The 17892-nt window shown below is 51.7% G+C and overlaps 1 protein-coding gene across 8 annotated transcripts in view; it reads right to left on the reverse strand.

The window, feature by feature from the left end:
- The window catches only part of MACF1 (microtubule actin crosslinking factor 1), a 337838-nt gene extending 330230 nt beyond the window's left edge, over positions 1-7608 (reverse strand). For 6 of the 8 annotated variants that reach the window (XM_078073380.1, XM_078073383.1, XM_078073378.1 and 3 more), the window contains exon 1: positions 4307-4541. In XM_078073380.1, coding sequence (XP_077929506.1) covers positions 4307-4526 — 220 coding nt within the window. In that variant the 5' untranslated portion in view covers positions 4527-4541. Of the gene's footprint in view, positions 1-4306; positions 4582-5522; positions 5606-7474 lie in introns of those variants that run through there. The other 2 variants (XM_078073376.1, XM_078073377.1) reach the window with 2 other exon arrangements.
- Between the last annotated feature and the right edge of the window lie 10284 nt (positions 7609-17892).

The following is a 17892-nucleotide window of genomic DNA, read 5'->3' on the forward strand; positions in this document are numbered from 1 at the left end:
ATGGATGCTTTCTACTGGTTAATTAGGAGGCCAATCCTTATCCCTGAGTCCCTGTGCTCCCCCTCTTTCACAATGCACGCAGCAATGTAATTATTTTTTCCCCGCTATCCTCTCAACCAGACCGAGCTCCGTGAAGAAGGGACCACATCTTCAGCCATCTTTGATTTTAGTATATGTGCTGCCGAAGCGAGCACTTCAGCCATCTTTGAATATCAATGCTAAGAACAGGGAGGGTCCTGAAGATGTGATGGATGAATACCCGACGGATATAGGTGGGTGGTGAATTCCTCCGGCACCCAGCCCAGCCGCAGCCCAAAGGGGATCCCTTCTTCCAGACACTTCACTGCCATCTGCAGGAAATTTGTCATAATAAATATACAAATCCACAATGACAAAAAGTAGGAATGGCGCCCCCTAGAATTGTACAGTGTGCAACCGTGTGACACTCTGTCCTATACCCAGCTTTTCCCAGGGCTGGGGGGGGCTCTCCACAAGCCTCAAGAGATACAACCTTCTTTCCTCTCTTGTGGGGTTGTGCTTTTTTTTTTTTTTTTTTTTTTAAGATTTTATTTATTTATTTGCCAGAGAGAGAGATAGCAAGAGCAGGAACACAAGCAGGGGGAGTGGGAGAGGGAGAAGCAGGCTCCCCGCCAAGCAGGGAGCCCGATGCGGGACTCGATCCCAGGACCCTGGGATCATGACCTGAGCCGAAGGCAGACGCTTAACGACTGAGCCACCCAGGTGCCCCAGGGTTGTGCTTCTTGCTAGAGTATCTTCCCCAGTCCCTCCCATTCCTTGTTGCCCCCCACCGATGGATGAGTAAGGCTATCCCTAAAGCTGGTCACCAACCACAGAGAGCCAGAGGTCTTCAAAGAGGCAAAGTTTCAGAGATCTTTGTCTCTGCCTTTTTATAGGCCAGGATCTTGAGACCTCTCCCAGAAGTGATCAGAAGAGTTCTCAGTGAGTCTGGAGACCAGTTCAGCTTTTTATTTTGTCACCTGCAGAAGATTCAGCCTGGCCTGGTTGCCACACGTTGCCTAAGGAAATGAAAATAGCAGTGTACCCAGAGTCGGAGGATCTGTCTCTACCAGAATGTTGACTACAGGCAAGTTGTTTAAATCCTCTGGGCCTCAGATCCTAACACATGTCCTACCTAACTCACAGTTATTGTGAAATCTCTATGTAAACCCAAACACTGATCAACAGAAACAGGCTTTCTTGTTAATGGACTATTGTTCCATTGTAATGTGGCTAGGCTTAAGGAGTTGAGAATAGGGCTGGCCAAGAAGAGAGAGGGAAACTGGCGGGAAAGGATGAGGATGGGAAGAATCGGGTTACAGCATGCATGGAGCCCCCAGAACCTGTTTGGGCTTTGTAGACTGAGATCAGCAGGTTTCTCAGCCCTGACACGCCTCTCCAGTCCGACATGTGTGACTAGCAGCGCCCCCCTTCCCCATCAGGCCTCTCAAGCACAGGACACTGAATGGGTCCAGGGAAGGAGGGAGGTCTCTGCATTTGGTGAGACTGATTCGGACAGCCCCACTTGGCTTCACACCCAGACCCACGAGGAGGAGAAAATTGCATGGGCCACAGCTGGCTCCCAGGGCCAGACTGACTTCATTTCCTCCCAGAATGAAAGTTGTAACTTCAGAGAGCCTCAGAGCACCCGGGGTCTCCCAGACATGCCCTTCCTGCACCTCACAGGAAGTAGTCCCTGCAGAAGCCAGGCTGCCTTTTAAATAACCCTGGTCGAGCCCCCACCACATTCCAAAATCACAGCAAGATTTCAGCCAGGCCCTGAAGCAGCCGTCCCGCCTCTTCTCTGCTGCTGACGAAACACGCCCAACTGCAGTACACGAGTTATTTTTAACCATGACAGTCTCCACATTTTCAGCCTCCCTGGCCCAGCCCCCTCCTCAAGACTGTCATTTGGCAGCATCAGGAGGTAGAGAAGATCAGCATGGATGCGGAAACACAACACAGCGCCCGCCGTCCCTCGGCTTAGTTGACCCAGCAGCATCTTTAGGGACGTTTCCTGGGGCCGAAGCCCTCTCAAGTCCACTCCACTTCTGTTCTAGACTTAGAAGGTTAAACAGCGGGCAAATCATCCCGTGGGGCCCCTCAGAACAGCTTGGAAGGGGAAATCATCACAAAGGGACCTATAAGTATGTCCATGTGGTGGAGGATGGGGCTAGAGAGCATATGGAGGGAGAAGGAGGCCGCCTTGAAAATGAGAGCTTTGTGGGTCCTGAGACCCCTTGTTTGGGGCCCCTCAAGGCTGGAGACAAGTAAAGCCCTCCCAGCATCCTAGAGGCAGCTGGGAAACTCTACGCGCTGGCTGGTGCCACAGGCCCAAAGGTCTTGAGAAGGACCGAAGACCTTTCTCCAAGGGCTTCCTGTTGCCTGCAAAAGGAGTGCAGACTCTCCAGCCTGCCTGCCAGGTCTCCTCTTTGGAAGTTCACCTTCTGCTAGAACCCTCTCCTCAGGACTTGAGCCCATAGAACCCTCTCCCTACCTAGCATTCCATTACAGCCCACTGCCTGCTCCTGGATCACAATCGGTCACATATTCTCCCCTAAACGCTCCTTGCACTCCTCCAGTCATTCGGGGCTTGTTGATCTCCAACATGCACAAGGCCCCATGCAAGTAGCTGGGGGCAAACACGTAAGCAAGACACGGTCCAGTGTAGCTAACAGTCCTGAGGGATTGACGGGTTCCCTGGGAAATAACTGCCATACTGTACGAGGGAACACAGGGGAGGGAAAAGCATCAATAGGAGAGCGGAGGAGGGAGCTCTGGATACCGCTGAGGGTATTGGGGACAGACGAGGCGGCACTTTCCCAGTGCCCTGCAGAGAAGAAAGCTAAAGCATGGAGGTCTGAGCCTGCAAGACGCACAGCTCTAGGGGTCAAGGTACAGCTAAGTGTGGCAAGGTGCTAGCAGAAGGTGAAGCTCAAGAGGGGGCCTGATTCCAGGGGCCTCTATTCCACAGGCAAGGAAGAGCCACAGAAGGCTTAGAAGCCGCTGAGTAACAAACAGGATCAGGTTCGCACGTTAGAACAAAATACTCTTGTGAGTCACGTGGAGGAGGGGCAAGAGGACGAGGAGAACCGCGAGAAGCCGGTGGAAGGTCCAGGTGCCGGGGCACAAAGCAGAGGCGGGCCGGGGGGCGCATTACGTGAGAGACACAAAAGAGGGAGCAGGACAGGCCTTGGTGATGGAATGAAAGCGGGTGATGTCACTGAACTAGCTGCCGGCCCGGCTTTGTCTAGCTTTGCCTCTGCACTCGGGCCCAGCGGCGGGCGGCTGACGCTGAGCACAGCCCGCGGAGGCGGCTCCGGATGCCCTCGGAGGAAGCAGCTCCGAGGAAGCAGCAGAGGGAGCACTCCGCGACCTACTCCGCTTTCCTGAGCCAGAAACCGTGCTGAGAGCTTTACATACATTATCTCATCCTCAAGGCAGCTCCGCACGGGAAGCAGTCTCAAGCCGAGAAAAGTGAGGCGCAGACAGGACAAGAGACTTGCCTAGAGCCACACAGCCGGCGGGTGACAGGACCGCCGTCCAGCACCTCCTCTCCGGCTGCAGAGCCCGCGCTCCTGACCGCGGCCCAGCGCGCTCCTGACCGCGGCCCAGCGCGCTCCTGACCGCGGCCCAGCGCGCTCCTGACCGCGGCCCAGCGCGCTCCGCTGCTTGCAAAGGAGAAGCGGGCACCTCCCCCAGCGGCAGGCAGCCCAGCCCTCGCCAGGCACCGAGGGGACGTGTGTACCACGTTTTCAGAAAGCAAAGTGAGCGAAACTGCCCTCTCCGAGGACTTATTCCAAGGAAATAACTCGACAGAAGTCAAGTGTTATTATTCATAAAGATGTTCTCTGCAGCACTATTATGGTAAAAAAAAAAAAAAGTAGAAAATGAGTAGGATTTTTAAAATCATGAAATGTTACACAGCCTTTATAAATGGTAACTCTAAAGCCTAAGGTGTAATGTGGAGAATCGTTTGGGTATAAGAGTAAGTGAAAAAAAGTCAGATCCAGAATGGTGCTGCGTGGGGACAAAGACAGAGAAGGTGCAAAAATGCAACCAGGTCTCCGGCTAGCTCACAGGGATGAGGAGCGGCAGATTCTACTTGCTCGGGTTTTCTTTGACGTTATGCCATCATCTTTCCAACAGTAATAATGCCAAGTTGGATTCCAACTGGCTTGTCAGAGCGCTCCGAGGAGGCCCCCTGCACGACTCGCCCCCCAGCCCGTAAACACGGGCCCGGTCTCGCCTTGCCTCCCGCCACCCCGGTCACTCGGGCCTCTCTTACCAGCGACTCTGACTACGGCCCGCTCCGCAGGGTCCAGCACCGAGTCCTGGCTCTTCCGCTTCTTCTGCTCATGCAGTGGCAGGTTCCAGGGTAAGGTGTCGCCGGGGGGACATGGGGACAGGCTCCCTGACCTCTCGCTCCTGTAAGACCGCTCGCTCCGGCAGGACCGCTCGCTCCGGCAGGACCGCTCACTGAGCGTTTCTTCGTCTGAGGAAGACATCGCCCAGCCGGCAGGGGCTGCGACGGGAGGGCCTGGGAGCCCAGGGACAGGTGAGCTGTGGGAGAGAGGAGTACACGTGAACAGGCGAAGGGGTCGTATAAGGCACACCGGGACTTGGGAAGCAAGTCCTAGTTCTGCCACTGACTTGACCTCTTCACCTCTCTGAGCCTCAGTTTCTTCATCTAGAAAATGGGATGATGAGAATACACGGCAAAATGAATTCACCGGGCTTGAGAGAAATCCCATGAGGTAATATGTGTGAAGATGTTTATCAGTCTGAAAATACTCAGGGCGCCTGGGTGGCTCAGTTAGTTGAACGTCCGACTCTTGGTTTCGGCTCAGGTCATAATCTCAGGGCTGTGGGGTTGAGCCCCTAGTCAGGCTCTGCGCTCAGCAGGGAGTCTCTTGGAGATTCTCTCTCTCTCCCTCTCCCTCTGCCCCTTCCCCACTCTCTCGCTCTCAAAATAAATAAATAAAATCTTAAAAATAAATAAATAAATAAATCTGAAAATACTCTGTAAAAGTTAAGCTCCTATTACTAGTAATCGCTATTATTGTTAGTTGGTACATTTGGAGCTTTCAAGTCCCACAGATCGTAAGACGTGGATTCAAGTTCTACCCTGGGGAAGCCATTTGACCTCTGAGCCTCAGCATCCTCATCTATAAAATGGGGATGATGATAGCACCTACACCTCACAGGGTTGTTTGCAAAGCACAAATGAGATCCTGCAGGTAAAGCGCTGAACAGTGCACGGTGTCTAATAAGCACTTAATAAACAGCATCTACTGTTACATTCCTGTTCGACCTACCTCCCAGGAATGTTGTAAGGATAAAATGGGGCAGCAGATGGGAAGTATTTTCAAAAAGCTAAAGCACGATCTCACTGGCAGGCATGAAACAAAGCATGGGCTAGAATAGACAGAAATTCTACATTTCTCCCATTCCATCTCTGGCAAGTCTATTGGGAAAAGTACTGAACTTGAAGTAAGACCGACCTGCGTATCAGCTCTGGTCTGGCCACTTTACAACTGGTGTGGTCTGGGGCAAGTCACTTCACCTCTCTGAGACTCAGTTTCCTCATCTGCAAAATGGGGGCAATATTTCACCTTAGAGGATAGTGAACATAGTGAAATGCAAATATAAAACTGGCTGGCACCACACAGGGCACACAATGGGTGTTAGATAAAATGTTCATTAGCTTATTCCAAGGACTGTTGTGGGAATAAGTGGCACAGCATGGGGGTGGGGGAGGTGGTACAGAAAGTCGGTTTTTCTGGTCAGTTTAGCTAGTGGAGAGATCTGAACAGAAACACAACCACTCTGGGGCCAGCTGGGCTCCACCAGCCAGACTGGGCAGCGATCCCTCAGCCAGGCCAAGCTCACTTCCCAGAACCATCTGCTACACATGGCCCACCACCCCAACGGCCTCATCAGAGCCCGGATGGTGCATGCCTTCAGCTACTAGCCTCCCTGCAGGTCCCAAATCCAGCTCAACTAACCAGCTCTCACTTTGGCTCTAGGGTCCAGGTGGGCAGGAGACTGTCGGTTTTCCCTTATGGGGAATATCTGCACCTAGGGCTATGTGGAGAGCATGAGGTGGGAGCATGGGAAGTATTTTCCCTAATACATTTCCCTAAATGGATGGACACCATGAGTCTCTGGGCACAGCTCCTCCTGGATTCTGGGAACCTCGGCCTGGAGGCAGCAAGGGGCAGGGACAGGCTCCTGGGTCATTGGCAGATCCCCACCATAAGCACAGAATGGGAAGAGATAACAAAAGAAACATCAAACGGTTGCAGGAGGCCTCCAAGCAGCCTCGGGCAGACAGGAACAGCCCTGCCAGGGCACCTCCTGTGCCAGAAGCGTTCGGGCCCTCTTCCCATGGAACACCAAGAAGGATTCCAGCCACAGAAGGCAGGAAAGGACCCAAGTTCTGGCACAGCTTTGCCTTTTATCCTAGTATTTACCCCCTCCCCGCAATTACTTCTGGTGCCCGACTCCCACAGCCAGGTCGGAGGCCCAAGAGACTGCCCCCGCCTCGGGGGAAATTCAGGCCAGGCTTCCTTCCCTCAGGTCAGCCAGGGCCAGGAAAACACGCCCCTCCTCTCAGACCACCTGCTTCAAGCCAGAACCGCCCATTCCTCCCCAAGACGCCCATTTACTACAAAGGCCTGCACGTCCCCGGCCTCCTTCCGAGGAGACCGGCCCTCCCCGGCTCTACCCGGGTCAGTCAGCCTACCCTCGCAAACACCTGTTTGACCTCGGGGCTCTCGCCCCACCCCTCGGTCACCTGAGTCACTCCATCAGCCCCCGATTCACCGGAGCGCGCGCCCACGCCCCCAACCCATTCCCAAGGCCATAGGCCCGGTGCGCGACGGGCTCCTCACCTGGCGCTCGCCCGCTGCGGCCCTCCCGCCCCCGACCCCCGCCCCTTCCCCGCGGTGGGGGAGGGGCGCGCCCGCGAGCCCGGGGCGCCGCGGGTGGGTCCGCGTGCCCGCCGCGCGCGGCTGACAAAGAGCGGGGCCGCGCCATGCGGACGCGCGACCAAGGGCCGAGCGGGCGCCGGGGCCCGCGGCGGAGACCTGGGGCCGGGAAGCGCCCTCCCCAGCCGGGCCCTGGCCGCTCCCGCAGCTGTCTCGCCCGGCCCGGGAGGGCTCTGTGTCCCATCTTCCCGGAGAACACGCCTCCCTCTGGCCCGGGCAGCGCCAGCCGCGAGGAGACCCCCCGCCCCGCGCGCTTGGCGCTCCCGCGCCCCGGCCGCCGGGGCTGCAGGTGCGAGGCCCCGGCGGCCGCGATGCCGGCGCCTGTCAACCCGCCTCCCCGCTGCCGCCGGCCGCCCGGGCTCGGGCGCGGCCGCCCCGCGCCATCCAACACCGCGCCCCGCCGCCGCCGCGCACCCGGCGGACAGGCAGGGAGCCTGCAGCCAGCCCCGCGCCCCGCGCCTTACCCTGGGAGCCGGAGCAAGGGACAGCGGCCGGCGGCAGCAGCAAAGACGGCGGCGGCGGCGGCGGAGCGCGCCCCGGGCTGGAGCGCAGCGGAGCCGAGGGGAGCGGCTCCCACAATGGCCGAGCTCGCGGCGCCGAGCCCCCCGCCCCCCGCGCCCTAGCGGCAGCGGCTGAAGCGGAGCCGGCGCAGCCGCCCAACCCGCTCCCCCACCCCCGGCGCCGACGCCGCCCCCCGCCCCCCGATGCGCGCTCCCCCCCCCGCCCTGCACCCCACCCGCGGCCGCTGCCTTGCTCCCCGCGCGCCCCTGCCCGGCCGCAGCCCGGCGCCCCTTCCGCATTGCCCCCGGTCCCTCTCCCTCTGGGTCCCTCCCCACGCAACTCCTCCCGTGCGGCCGCCGGGTCCCCGGGCCAACTTACACCCCCACATTCCCCGCCCTGTGCTCCCGCGCCCTCTCCGCCCGGGCCCCCGCGGCCGCTCGCTGACCCGGGCCTGGCTCACCCGCCCGCCCCTTTGGAGCTCCTCACCGCCGGTCCCCGAGTCGCTGTCCCAGGCTGCGGGGCTGCCTCTAAGCCCAGACCTGCTTCTTGAACGGCCCATTCCCCTGCCTGCCCCTCCTTTGCCCGCTCCCCCCAAACCCACATTCTTCCCCTGCTCCTGGGGCTTCTGCTTCCGCTCGGGAGAGCGCCCAAGCCGGTCCACATACCCGCTGGGCTTCTGGATCTGAATGTAGGAGGGATCAGAAGGAGGCCCCATCTTGCCCACGGGGTAAAGGGCAGAGGGGAACCAGGCCCCAGGCGGCAACTCAGCCTCTTGTTTAGACAGCACCAGCCCCATTCAGAGCCTCTGAAGAGGCTGCATCTACTGAGAAAACATTTATTGAGCTGCTTCTGCATGCTCCGCCTAGTAATACAGAAAATAAGAGCCAGGAATGCCTTCAGTGCTTTCATAGTACAGATAAGTGAATATCTTCGGAGAAGGGAGGGTATTTGCCTCAAGTCACTCCACTAGTAACCTGCATAGCAACAGCTACTATTTGGGTGTGTCTCCTGGGGGACCACTCAAGGACCATGCGACGTGCCTTACCTGGGTCATGCCACATGGAATCCTCACAATCCTGTTCATTCATTCTTTCAACCAATATACGTACTGAACATTTACCATGTGCCAGGCCCTGGGCTCAGTGCTAAGAATACAATAATGAGCAAAATGCATCTGGTCCCTGCCCATTGATTCCACTGGACTTAGCAATAAAGACAGAGGACATAAATCACAGTGCATCCCTTGAGGCAGTATATGATCTTCAATTTCTGGATGTAGAAAATGAGGCTAGATAATTTACTCCGTCATCTAGGGAGAAAGTAGCCAATTCAGGACTAGAATCCATGTCCTCAGACTCCATATCCTTGGTTCTTTTTCACTGTAAAGGTTAGGCAAATGTGGGTGGGATCAACTTAGAGGCCCTTGAACTTCAAGCTAAGAACTTTGGTCTAAATTATATGGTTATGAGCAGCCAAGGAAAGAAGGAAAGCAGAAGAGTGAAAGTAACCCAAGGACAGGCACAAGATGGGTGTGGATGGTTATGCCAGAAGACTACTGTAATAGTCCCAGCAAAAGGTAGCGAGGCTCTGATCCCAGGAAGGGACAATGGGGATGGGAATGGGGGGTGGGGGGGGATTTCCACCCACTGACACCTTCTAGGTTTCTGTCTGCATGCATTCTCCCAAGTTAAATAAAGAAAAGGAACCACCATTATTAAATTTCTACTAAGTGCTAGGCAATGTCCTGAGGAATTTTGTGTACATTATCTTGTTAAATCCTCCCCATAGGGACGCCCGGGTGGCTCGGTCGTTAAGTGTCTGCCTTTGGCTCAGGTCATGATCCCAGGGTCCTGGGATCGAACCCTACATTGGGCTCCCTGCTCCGCGGGAAGCCTGCTTCTCCCTCTCCCACTTCCCCCTGCTTATGTTCCCTCTCTCACTGTGTCTCTCTCTGTCAAATAAATAAAATCTTAAAAAAAAAAAAAAAAAAGAATAAATCCTCCCCATAACCCCATAAGAAACCAGTAGGTATCTTTATTTTTCTCATTTTAGAAAAAGGAAACAGAGACTTTAAGAGGTTAAACAACTTGCTGATGCCCACAAAGCAAACTAGTGTTGGGGCTTGGGTTAAAGCCCAGGCCTGGCTCCAAAGCTCATGCTGTAACCATTGCTCTCTACTGTCTGAAGCCAAGGCAAAGAACCAAAGTCCTTTGATTCAGCCAAGGGTTCTTCACTGTGGACCACAGGTACCTTTTAGATTTCCAGAGAAAGATCAGGGGTCCACAAATGTAACCTAAAGTGTAGCTGGGGAGATAGCGCTGGTCCCTGTATGGGACGTCTCTCCCCAGGAGCCTGCAGAGGCCTCTGCCCAGGAGAATTCGGCAGCCCGGTTAGAAAGTTCCTGTGGCGGGGCGCCTGGATGGCTCAGTTGTTAAGTGTCTGCCTTCGGCTCAGGTCATGATCCCAGGGTCCTGGGATCGAGCCCCGCATCAGGCTCCCTGCTCAGCGGGAAGCCTGCTTCTCCCTCTCCCACTCCCCCTGCTTGTGTTCCCTCTGTCGCTGTGTCTCTCAGTCAAATAAATAAATAAAATATTAAAAAAAAAAAAAGAAAGAAAGTTCCTGTGGGGATGGGCTGAGAAACCGTGAGGCAGAAGCAGAAGTGCAAAAACCCTTCTCTGGTGAGAAGGCAACATGGATGCCAAGGGGAAGACATAGCAAGAGTGCCGGTGGCTGGGTATGAAACTGAGTGTCTGCAGGGCTGGGACCTGTGGCCCGGCGCTCTGGAGACAGGAACGGCTGCGGAGAGCTCCTGGGGCAGGGCTGTCTCATCACCTAAGAAGCCTGCAGTCCCAGCCTCTCTGACTGGAGAGCATCGGAAGGTTTGACTCTTCTCAACCTCACTGTCCTTCCCAAATCTGACCACCAATCCTGTTCTGAATTATTCATGCTGTGGGTTGTGAGAAGGTGGAGCTTCCAGAGGCTTCGGGACTTAGGACCTAGGACATTCAGCTGTGTCTCCCCGGGGCTCTAGCTTCAGCTGTGCTGCCCTGGAATTGAGCTGCTTGTGAGATTTGCCAAGCTTTTTTCAGCAGGCAGCTGGCCAGTAACCTTGGGCTCCTGGGCTTCGATTCATTTCAGCCGATCTTTTGTTGAGGAATACTATGTGCCGGGGACAGTTCTGCGTCCTGTCGGGAACACGGAAGTGACTCTGATCAGGTCTCTGTCCTTGAGGATTTGCGGCATGGTGCAGGGGGCAGACATTTAAAAATTATTCCCTTCTACCATGTCCTCTGGGTCTGGTAAATGTTCCCCACTACTGTCCCCCATTTCACCAACTGAAGGCCTCTGCTAATTCCCTCCAGAAGTTAGTGGCCTTGGAACTAGGGAACCTCACACCCCAAACACCTGGGCAGGGTTCTCTCCTTGGAGGGGCACCAAAACAACTTCTTAACCCAGGACTATTTGGAGTCCTGAACTTGGCCCCAGACTGTAGCTTGGGCCCCTAGGTTTCCAGCCACATCAGGAAAATGACACTCACTCTCAAATCCATCCATTCAGCAAACACTAATTAAGCATGGAATCAGTGCCAAGCACCCAGCTTTGTGTTGTGCAGCTGGTTCAAAACCAAACCACACAGGCATGGCCCCTGTTCTCATGCTGCTCACAGTCTCGGTGGGGAGACAGACAAGCAAAATGGCAATTATTCTTCAACGATGGTGTGGAGATGGTGGGGAAGTACAGGGCACCCTGGGAGGGAACACAGAACAGGGACTCTTCCTAGAAGCTTGAGGCTAGATAATTTTACCAGGACTTTCGTCCTTGTCTTTCTAGATCTTTGCTTAAATGGAAACTCTTCCAGTCGCCTATCTACATCTTCCATACTGGCTTGTCCTTTCACTTTATCCTCTTTTCCAACTTTTCCTCTGGACCCTTTGGCATCAGACAGGTGTCCAATGGAAGGTGGAGGTAAACATGAACCTGAGTAGAGGCTGGAGCCCTGTGAAGTAATGCTATCCAGAAGCAAGAGCACAGGATCCCCAAACAAGGAGGGACTTTAAGATTTCTAAGCTCTGCCTAGAACATTTCCCGCCCACCTTTCACTAAGTGTTTCCTCACATCCAGACACTGATGACGTCCAGATTTGTATCCCATCTGTATCTCATCCCAACTCCAGATTCAGATCCAACTGCTTCCTTGACATCCCCATCCCCACTCAGATATCTGATAGGCATCTCAAACTCACAATGTCCACATAGCGCTCTTGATATCTGCCCCCACCACCCACAAAACTGTTCCTCCCCATCTCTGCCATCTCAGAAAAAATGGCCGCACTACCTACCCACGTACTCAAGTCAAAGATCTAGTATTTACTCTTGATTTTTCTTTCTCTCATTCTCTTCCACATCAGCAAGGGCTGACAAACTACCTCTATAATGTATCCTGAACTCATCCACTTCTTCTGTCTTTCTATGACCACCTTAATTCATCATTCTCCTGGACAACTGCACTAGCCTTCTGAATGGTCTTCCTGTTTCCACTCTTGCTCTCACCCACTTCAATCCATGAAGCAACTAGATTGAACCTTTTTAAACATAAATCACGGGGTGCCTGGGTGGCTCAGTCAGTTAAGCGTCTACCTTCGGCTCAGGTCATGATCCCAGGATCTTGGGTTTGAGCCCCGCATCGGGCTCCCTGTTTAGCAGGAATCCTGCTTCTCCCTTTCCCACTCCCCCTGCTTGTGTTCCTCTCTCGCTGTCTCTCTCTCTCTCTCAAAAAATAAATAAAATCTTTAAAAAAACATAAATCACGTCATGTCAGCCCACACACAGTTCCAACTAGTACTTAGAATAAAATATAAACTCCTTATAATGGTCCATAATGATCTGGCCCCTGCTTAGACCTAAACTCGAGACCCCTTGCTCACTGGATTCCAACACATCAGACCTTCTGTTTCTCTCACAAGCTAATCTCATTCCCATCTCAGGGCTTTGCAAAGCTGTTTTAGCTGCCTGATATTCTCTTCTCTAAAATCTTGCATAATTGGGGAACCTGGCTGGGTCAGGGGGTAGAGCATGGGACTCTTGATCTTGGGGTCATGAGTTCAAGCCCCATGTTGGGCATGGAGCCTACTTAAAATTTAAAAAAAAAATTAAAGGGTACCTGGGTGGCTCAGTTGGTTAAGCGACTGCCTTCGGCTCAGGTCATGATCCTGGAGTCCCTGGATCGAGTCCCGCATCGGGCTCCCTGCTCCACAGGAAGCCTGCTTCTCCCTCTGACCCTCCCCCCTCTCATGTGCTCTTTCTCCCATTCTCTCTCTGTCAAATAAATAAATAAAAAATCTTTAAAAAAATAAAAAAAATAAAAAATAAATTAAAATGTTGTATAATTGGTGCCCTTTTCACTATCCAGGACTCAGTTTAAAATTCACCTCTTAAAAAAGGCCTTTTTTTTTTTAAAGATTTTATTTATCTGAGAGAGAGAATGGGAGACAGAGAGCATGAGGGGGGAGGATCAGAGGGAGAAGCAGACTCCCCACTGAGCAGGGAGCCCAATGTGGGACTCGATCCTCGGACTCCAGGATCATGACCTGAGCTGAAGGCAGTTGCTTAACCAACTGAGCCACCCAGGCGCCCCAAAAAAGGCCTTTTTTGACCACTCATCTAAAGTAACCACCTCTGTTAAACATCTTTATTTTCTTTGTAACAGTTATCACTTTGTCATTATCTTGCTTATTTACTTGTTTCTTTTCTGTCTCCCCCACCAGGATGCTCCAGGAGAGTGAGGACACTGTGCTGTTCGTGCTGTATCCCTACGGTGCCTGGCACACAGTAGGCTTGCACAGACACTTGTTGAATGAATGAGCTTGAATGAGTGAATCAATGAAGTGGGAACAGCAGAGAGATCAGTATGTACAAAGACCTGAAGTTGAGAGAGAGTATCTAATGCTCATGAAATTGAAAGAAGTTCAGAATAATTGGCATGAAGAGCGCTAGGGTGTCAGTTGTCTAAAATGAGTCTTGAGAAGTAGTTAGGAGAAATTATGGAGAATGTTGGGTTTTAGAGTCTCTCCCAAGTTCCATGTGAAGCCATTGGAGTGTTGGCTTGTTTGTGTGTTGTTTTTTTTTTCAGCTTTATTAAGGTATAATTGACAAATAAAATTGTAAGATATTTAAAGTATACATCATGATGATTTGGTATACACATATACGTGGAAGGATTCCCTCCATCTAGTGAACTAACACATCCAATCACACAAACACACACACACACACAATTTGGGGAGGGGGGGTGAGAACACTTAAGTTCTACTCTTAGCAAATTTCAATTATATAATACAATTTATCAACTATAGTCACCATATTTTACATTAGATTTTTGGACCTTATTCATCTTATAGCTGAAAGTTTGTACACTTTTACCAACCTGTCCCTATTTCCCCTACCTCCCAGCCCCTGACAACTACTTTTCTACTCTGTTTCTATAACTTTGACCTTTTTTTTTTTTAATTCCACATATAAGTGATACCACGCAGTCTTGGTCTTTGTCTGGTTTATTTCACTTAGCATAATGCCCTCAAGGTCCATCCATGTTGTCCAAATGGCAGGACTTCCTTCTCTCTCATGGCTGAATAGTATTCTGTTGCACGGACATACCACATCTTCTTTATCCATTTGTCTGTTGATGGACACTTAGGTTGTTTCCATATCTTGGCTGTTGTGAATAATGTACAGTGAACATAGGGGTGCAGAGATCTCTTTGAGATTCCGTTTTCATTTCTGTTGGTAAATACCCAGAAGTGGGATTGCTGGATCATATGGTAGTTCTATTTTTAATTGTTTGAGAAACCTCTATACTTTTTTCCATAGCGGCTGCACCAGTTTACATCATCACCAACAGGGCACGAGGGTTTCCTTTTCTCCACATCCTCACCAATACCTGTTATCTCTTGTCTTTTTGATGATGGACGTTCTGACATTTCAAACAGGGCAGGGACTTAATCCAATAGGCATTCCAGAAAAAAAAAATCATTCTGGGTGCTGGGAGAATAGACTACAAGGAGGCTAAATTGAGTGTGAGAAAGCTACCAATGGGTGCCAGTGAAACACATTTCAACTTGTCCTGACAAGCCTGGGCAAGAATGATAATAGTGAAGATGGGGAGAATTGTAAGGAATCAAGGACCTTTAAAAGGGGCACCTGGCTGGCTCAGCGACTGGAGCGTGTGACTCTTGATCTCGGGATTGTGAGTTCAAGCCCCACATTGGGTGTAGAGATTACTTAAAAATAAAATCTTTAAAACATAAAAATAAATAAATAAAAGGGCATCAAAGAGGTGTGTGGCTGGCTCGGTCAATAAAGCATACAACCCTGGGCGCCTGGGTGGCTCAGTCGTTAAGCATCTGCCTTCAGCTCAGGTCATGATCCCAGGATCCTGGGATCGAGCCCCGCATCGGGCTCCCTGCGCCGCGGGAAACCTGCTTCTCCCTCTCCCACTCCCCCTGCTTGTGTTCCCTCTTTCGCTGACTCTCTCTCTGTCAAATGAATAAATAAAAATCTTTATAAAAAAAATAAATAAAATAAAGCATACAACCCTTGATCTTGGGGTCATGAGTTTGAGCCCCACATTGGGGGTAGAGTTTAAGAGTTTACTTAAGAAAAAAGGGCATCAACAGGACTTAAGGATGAATTAGATGTAGAGGGTGAGGGAGAAGAGGTACCAAGCATAACTTCCTGATTTCTGTCCCAGACAGATGAAATGTCATTTTCTACATTTATATAGAAGGAAGAACAGGTTTGGGGAGAAGAAAGATACCGTGTTCATTCTTAGACATGCTACCTTCAAAGTACCCTTGGGCTGCTCAGTGGAGATATCCAGACCTGGAGCTCAGGAGAAAGGTCAAGGCCAGAAACAGATGGGGGGGAGGGTGTCTGCATGAGGACAAGGACAGAAAGTTGAGCATCCATGTTGAGCTCACCAAGGGCAAGTGAAGAATGAGGAGGGGGAGGACAGAACCCTGAGCTGCATCAACACTGGACCCTAAGAGGTAGGAGGAAAAGTAGGAGAGTGTCATGGGACAATGGGGAGGAGGTTTTCAGTCAGAAGGAAGTGGCTGAAAAGTTGAGCGTGGAAAGGAATGAAAATGGCGGTGCCTAAGGCAGTGGGTGATAGGCTTTTCCTCTGGCCCCGGGGACTGGTTTTGGCCTGGACCTGGGCCACTTCAGGCCAGAGAGACACCAAGAAGATCGGTAAAGAAGATTCCTTACTCTCCAGAGAGTCACCAGGAGAGACTTCTGCTGTTGCTTCTCATTGTTGTCATTGTCATTTCAGTTACTTGGCTCAAGACACTTTTGGCTTTAGCAATATTGAAATTAATTAATTAATTAAACGAGTACTTATTGGGAGCCTACTGTGTGCCTGTTACTGTTAGAGAAGCTGGGAACACCGTGGAAAACAAGATGGAGGAAGTATCTGTGCCCACAAAACTTGAAGTCTAGTAGGGCAGACAGACATTAAATGAATAGCTACATTTCGGTGTGGTACAGTTATTAATAAGTGCCAGGAAGAAGAATAAAGTAGAAAGGAAAATATGACAGTGGGACTGCTATTTTAGATAGAGTGGGCTGGTCAGGGAGAGTCTCACTGGGGAGGTGATCTTGGAGCCGAGACCTGAAGAGAGGAAGAGAGGCAGACCTGTGAACTTCTAGAAGGTGCTGTCTGATGGAAATGGGGTGCAAGCCAAATGTATAATGTTAAATTTTCTAGAAGCCACATGAAGGAAAATAAAAAAGCAAACATCATTGGTTGCCAGGGGCTATGGGGAGGGGAGGGATGGATAGGCAGAGCACAGAGTGTTTTTAAGGCAGTATTCTGAATGGTGGATAAATGTCATTACACATCTGTCAAAACCCACAGAACGTACAACATTAAAAGTGAACCTTAATCTAAACTATGGACTTCTGATGATGATGATGCATTCGTGGAAGTTTATCGATGGTAACAGATGTACCACTGTGCTCCGGGGCGATGGTGGCAGGGCGGGCTGTGTGTCTACAGGGCAGGAGGTATATGGAAACTCTCTGGACTTGCCATTCAGTTTGGCCGTGAACCTAAATCTGGTCGAAAAAATAAAGTCTATTTAAAAAAAGTAAAGAGCAACAGGTGAAATTAATTTGAATGATATATTTCAAAATATTGGCATGTATTCAGTCCTTACAACAATCCCCCACATCTCACATATCCAAAATACTGTCATTTTGAAATGTAATTGACGTACAAAATTAATTAGATATTTTAACATCTCTTTTTGTGAACTCGGTCCTCAAAAAACCCGTGTGCCTTTTACACTCACAGCGCGTCTCAATTTGGAGCGGCCACATGTGGCTGGTAGTTTCCAAATTGGGCGAAGTAGAGGAGGAAGGTTTCAGGCAAAGGAAACAGTACGCGCAAGAGTGCTGAGGCGAGAATAAGTTTTGTGTGTTTAAGGAGCACCAGCAGGCATGGGAAGGAGCGAGGGGTGAGTGGGCGGAATGCTGGATGAGGCTGGTTGGAGCGAAGGGCAGGAGCTAGACCCTGGGAGGCCTTGGGCACAGCGGTCTGGAATTATTCTGTGTGTGATCAGGAAACCACTGAAGCGCTCTGAGCAGAGAACATCTGAGGTCCCTTTGTGACATGAAATGCAGCGCACATGTTCCTTATCATTATACTGTTTCTAATTATAGGGGAGGCAGCGTGGGGCCTTGGATCCCTCTTCTGCTGCACAGGGAAACCACCTCTCTCTCTCTCCACTTTCACCCTTGCAGACTCGAGGCCCAGAGACAAAGAGCTCCTGCACCAGGATGCACAGCACGTCTTTCCTTGTTACTGGTAATTGGGCGTGAACGGGCTCAGTGGACTTTTGAGGGTAGGAGCTAGGCCGGAGTGCGTTGAGAAGGAGATGGAGAAGTTTGGCAGTGAAAGGAAGGAGAAATGATAGGGTAGTAACTGGAGGGATGTGGAGTTTGTTTGCTTGTTTGTTTTGAAGCAGGAAAAGATCTGGGCATGATTGAAAATGAGATCTGAAAGGAGGCGTAGAGAGGGAGAGGCTGGGGAGAATAGGTTACGATGGTGTGGAGGGGCCCCCCGAAGAGGTGGCAGGGACTGGCTGTGGGAGTGGAGGAAGGCTAAGAGGTGAGGGAAGTAGGCCTGGGGACTTGGTGACGGCAGGCTCTGTTCCAGCCTTCCATGGTGCCCATCCCTTTGCCATCCGGGTTCCAGGGACCTGCATGCCGCCTCAGTCCTGCTGCCCACTCTACTCTTTGCTAGTCACTCTCAGATCCCCAGACCAGAGATGATCCCAGCAGGGCTGACACCCACCATCTGCCCCTCCTTCCGCTCTGAGCTC

Source organism: Halichoerus grypus, chromosome 5 (assembly GCF_964656455.1).
Source record: "Halichoerus grypus chromosome 5, mHalGry1.hap1.1, whole genome shotgun sequence".
NCBI lineage: Eukaryota > Metazoa > Chordata > Mammalia > Carnivora > Phocidae > Halichoerus > Halichoerus grypus.